The sequence below is a fragment of the Osmia bicornis genome, unplaced genomic scaffold (genome assembly GCF_907164935.1).
Source record: "Osmia bicornis bicornis unplaced genomic scaffold, iOsmBic2.1, whole genome shotgun sequence".
Taxonomy (NCBI): Eukaryota; Metazoa; Arthropoda; class Insecta; order Hymenoptera; family Megachilidae; genus Osmia; species Osmia bicornis.
The window spans coordinates 23,726-29,117 of NW_025791358.1; the positions used below are offsets into that span (position 1 = coordinate 23,726).

Here is a 5,392-nt window from a genome sequence, read left to right on the forward strand (position 1 = left end):
AAACGTTCTATGTAACAACTATAAAATATCAAAAAGTAGGTTTTGATAATAGTAATATACATGTTAGCAGGTGTATTTCAAGTACTTAATTCAGTTTTAATTATTTTTAAATCCGTATAGAAATAATGCAAACTTTATATTAACTTAAACTTTGAGAAGGATTTTAAAAAAATGCTTAGAAGTGCTAGACTTCTGACTTATTTTAGATGAAAGTTTAAACAATCGTTAAAGAGAATATGTATAATTCAGCTGCTACCTTTTGCTACTTTTAATTTTGTGTTAATTGTAACAAAGACGTCCGAGGTACATATTCTGATGTTGCATTCGGGACCTCCAGACGTCTGGACTACTTCAATTGTCTCGTAAACAATAAAGGGACGAGTGGGTTTGTTACTGCATTTATTGTTTTATTTGGTCAGTCTTTTACTAAGCGAGCAGAGCGAAATATCTAGCATTCCAAAATTTTCTTTAGTGTTCCATATTTTATATTATTATATTTTTTATTCAGTTATACATTATTATTTATTTATATTAGTTTATATAGTTCAGTTTTATATTATTCATAGTATATTATTTATATTATAGTTTATATAGTGATAGTTATCGCGTATAGTAATATTTTAGGACGCTCTATATAATAATGTCGCACAGATTTTTAAGTATGTTTCATTTTTCTCGCCGTATCAGATAATTGCGTCCAAGAAAAGCTAATAATTTCATTTTTTTTAGACGAGTATCATTTTAAAAATGAAGAACTCTTCAGTGTGTGGTACAATGAGAGTGACATAAATAGGAAAACAATTGCAGTGTCTAGTTTCATTTGTAATGTGATGCAAGAAACTAATATTTCTGAGGAATAAAGGAAGTCTGTCGAAGAAAAAATTCGCAAATTTTGTAGTAATTTATCTACAAAATGGAAAAATTCCAGGCGAATTCAACAGAAATTTCGTTCGAAATATAATAAATGGTTAGAAGAAGACTTCATCGTCGAAAAATACGTCAGCGATAATCATCCTGAAGTTTCGTCACCTGTAGGACGACCACGTTTGTCATATCAAGAAAAATCAACACGAGCACAGAGGAGAGAAGCGTCAGAACTTGCAGAAACAATGCAAGAAGATTTAAATTTAATATTACATGCAACAAAAGTCATGGCACAAAAAAGAGGCAATAAAGATTTGGCAGTTATTTTGAATGAAACGTCAAAAAGCCCCGAACGTGTCAAAAAAATGCGGACGCTTCTTTTTAACAACAAAAACAAAGATATAGTACCGCTTTCTGTAGATGATGCGTTAGCCTTTTTGTACGATAATAATTTCAGCAAGCGACAATACCTTAATATCAGATTGGAAAATAAAGAACGAAATTGCGACATTTACCCCAGATACGAGATTATTTTGGAAGGAAAAAAGAATTGTAGACCATCAGGAATTAACATTACAGAAACTACCGCCGAAGTTTCCTTGCAAAACTTGCTTGAACATACAGCAAAAAGGATTTTACTATTACAAACGGAAGTTATAGATAGTATGATTTCAAAAAGCAACGATGATATTATACAATCTGAAATGATTTGTAGCTACGGATTTGATGGCAGTAGCGGTCAATCGACATACAAACAACAATTCGGAACAAATGTAAATTCACCAGACACAGATAGCTCGCTTGTTATTACGTCAGCAATCTCTCTCAGATTGCAAACAAGAAATACTATTTTATGGAACAATAATACACCGCGGTCCGTTAGATTTTGTAGGCCATTGAAATTACAATATATAAAGGAAACATCAGAACAAATCATAAAGGAGAAGGAAAATATTGATAATCAAATTAATAATTTATCAGACTTAAGTATACCATACAAAAACAAAATTTTGAAAATTAAATTTAAATTAATGTTAACGTTGATCAATGGAAAAGTTTTGAATGTTTTAACACAAACAGCGTCCTCGCAACGTTGTCCTATTTGTGGAGCGACTCCAAAACAAATTTTAGAAATTGATAATTTTAACGCTCCACAGTTTGCTCCAAAAAAGACAGACAATTTACGATATGGTATAAGCCCTCTTCACGCATGGATTCGATTTTTCGAATGCGTAATTCATATTTCCTACCGAATAGAAGTACAAAAGTGGCAAATAAGGCAGCCAGATAAAGAAAACTTCCTTCGCCGTAAAAGAGAGGTACAAAAATTATGTTGGGAACAATTGGGATTGCATATTGATAAGCCTAAACAAGGAGGATTCGGCAACTCTAATGACGGAAACACCGCTCGTCGAGCATTTCAGCAAGCTGAAATATTGGCAGATATCACAAAAATAAATGCTGCATTAATCAACAATTTTAGAATCATTTTAATCACCATATCATGCCAATTCCCAATAAATTTAAATAAATTTGAGCAGTTTTGTTTTGAAACCGCTAAAATATTTAAAGAAAATTATTCTTGGTACCCTATGCCTCCAACTGTGCATAAAGTGCTTATACATGGAAGACAAATAGTAGAACATAGTGTTCTACCCCCTGGATGTTTAGGAGAAGAAGGTCCGGAAGCCAGAAACAAAATTTACAAATATGACCGACAATTCCATGCCAGAAAGGATAGCCGCAACCATAATCTTCAGGATATATTTAACAGGGCAATGGAAACTTCAGATCCTCTGATATCGAGTATCAGTTTAAGAAATCGAATACAAAAACGAAAATTGAAAAAACTGAATCTGTCTGCAGAAGTTTTGTCATTATTACGTCCGCCATCTACGGAACCAGAAGTAACGCCAACGACATCCGCAACTATAGAAGAATCAACAGATAACGAGGAAGATTTCAATGAAGATGATGAAGATAATGACGATATGGCTGAAACATTGCCTGTATTTAGGGATCTAGATAACTTTGAATTGGATACGGACGAAATATAGGTACCTAAATATTACAAATATTCTTTTACATATTTATAAAATTTCATGACCACGAAATATCAGTACATATTGGCACATTAGTCCTGTCGTTTCGAATATTTAATTTTCAGCATCAAATTCGTTATTAGCAACCTCAAAAACCCGAAATTATTAACTTTCAGAAAGCTAGGACAAACTTTTGAATTTTGGCCACAAAAACTGGCTTTCCGGACCACTGTGCACTGCCAGCGGGTACGGCGAGAGGGACCGTTCGAGCTTGGGATGCTGCGAGGAGCGAGCGCAGGGGATCAAAGAAGAAGCCGCGAATTCAGCAACCGGAGGAGAGCCGAGGGGCGAGCATATTACGCCCAGGATTCGAGGTCGCTGATAGAAAATTGCGCGCGCGAAAAATTAAATTTTAATTAAATTAATAAAATGTAATTTGAAAAGTGTAATAAAGTTCAAAATTTATCAAAATTTGAGAATTATCAGGAGGCTAGAATTGCTGATTTGTAGTTAAAAAACCACGTTGAAATTATAATTGAGAATTGATATGCACCAAAACTAGCTTTTAAAATTGTTATGAAGATCAGATGGAGATTAAATCTAGAGGTAACTAAATACGATTTTCGCGAAATAAAGTTGATACAGATTGTTTTCAAAATTTTGACAAAGGGAGAGGTAGGTGTTCGGGCGATAAAGCATGTATTAGTTTGATTTTCAGAGTTTGGATTTTAGAACCGGCGTGGGAATTGTGAGATTTTAGCGTCTCGTTGGGTGGATGGGAGGCGCGTGCAGACGTGCTAAGCACGGATTGTGTCACCCGCTCGCAGGTAGCGGCCAGAGCTGGGTCAATGAGTCAGCCATCGGCCGATATCCGAAGGGTCGCGAGCGAGCCGCGTTCGTGTGCGACGGGCTCGTCGTTGTCTACCTGAAGGGGCTTCGCGCGCATGTCCTTTTTAGTATTCCATTCAGGGGCACGCGAGCCGTCACCGTCTGACCGTGTCCCTCTGAGTTGCAGCGAGCGGCACCGTAATAAAACGCACAGGATAGTGGCTTTGTAATTTGGAAAAAATTTGCGGGCTTGTCGCTGGTCAGGTAGATGCGAGTTGCCACTGTTGCCATCGTTTGCCTAGTTTCCACGTTTTAACCAGATGTTAGCCACAGAGTACCGTTGCGTTGTAAAGCTGCCGAGCTGCAGGCCTCGCAAACTTTGCAAACATGTGTTCCCACGGCTGATACGTCGATGATGCTTGCTGGGTCACAAAGGCGTCACAGTCACCTTCTCTGATCAATCCAGATCCACGAATGTCTCGGGGGTCCAGCTCGAGATCCCTGCCACGAATTTTCTCAGGCACCAACTGATGCTTCATATTCGGTGTCCCTTGTCGAGGATTTCAGCTTCTCGTGGCTGTTCGTAAAGCGCCACCGGCCACCGTTGACAAGCAATGCTCACTGCCGCAGCATCCCTGAACCTGCACTCTCGCCGGATTTTGCCGCGGTTTAAGAGTCAGGGTTCCGGGCAAATCGCGCACGTCACACGTAACGGCCACAGGCACAGATAATGCGGGGAAAAACACATATACATTAAGCACCGCTTAAATTAGAGTCAACTAGAGTCAAATAGATATAATAGGATAAAACGCGGCGAATAGACACTTGTAACGATGGGCCACTAGAGCACGAAACACAGCACGGCGTTAACACTAACACTGCGAGGAACGTGGAAAAGCGTAGAACGGCACAGAAACAGTAAAGGCTCCAGGGATATAAAGAGCAAGAAGAGACCATTGGAACGAAACCTTCTGCATCTTCTAAGGTATGTCTCCCCATTGGTCCGTTAAAAAAACATTCTATATTTTTTCATTCCGAACGGTTTTTTTATTGCAAAAAAACGTACTATTTCATGTACGTGCGGTATATGTTCACCGATTACTCCGAGATGGATGGACCAATCGGAATGAAATCTTTTGCGTCTTGTAGGATATGTCTTCCGATTGGTCCCGTTATAAAAACATTTCGCATTTTTTTATTTCGAACGGTTTTCATTATTGCAAAATACGTTCTGGTTCAAGGAATGCACCGATTGCGATGAAAGTTTCACATTTCGTAGATCATTCCGCGATGATCCGATTTCCCAAAATTTATGTAACTTCTTATTGTTAATAACTATTGTTATTATAATAAAAAGCCTATTCTTTAGGGTTACCCTCCAAGGAATATACCGATCGCGATTTTTCAATCTTGTCCCTGCAAGTAAACTTCGAATACTGCTCGTTCCACTAAAAAGTGTGAAATAAAATAATTTTAACAAAAAAAAAATCCGACTTCAAATGCACTAAAAAGTATAAAATAATTTCCATTTCATTTATATCTGTATTCCACAGCTATTAATACAATCTACTTAATCATTAAATAGGATACTAAACATATTTCAAAGTTTTCGGAGGCGGCGCAAAATTAAAATACCCGAACAAACGGTGCTGCCAATA

The 5,392-nt window shown here is 37.4% G+C and overlaps 1 protein-coding gene across 1 annotated transcript; it reads left to right on the forward strand.

Moving 5' to 3' along the window:
- The first annotated feature begins 1,962 nt into the window (after nt 1-1,962).
- LOC123989064 lies at nt 1,963-3,160 on the forward strand. The gene is made up of 2 exons (XM_046289776.1): nt 1,963-2,921; nt 3,083-3,160. The coding sequence occupies exon 1, from the start codon at nt 2,457-2,459 to the stop codon at nt 2,919-2,921; it is 465 nt and encodes a 154-aa protein (XP_046145732.1). The 5' UTR covers nt 1,963-2,456; the 3' UTR covers nt 3,083-3,160.
- Nucleotides 3,161-5,392: the final 2,232 nt, after the last annotated feature.

Coding starts and splice junctions, on each gene's coding strand:
- LOC123989064 (XM_046289776.1), top strand. CDS start 2,457: ATGCCTCCAACTGTGCATAAAGTGCTTATACATGGAAGACAAATAGTA.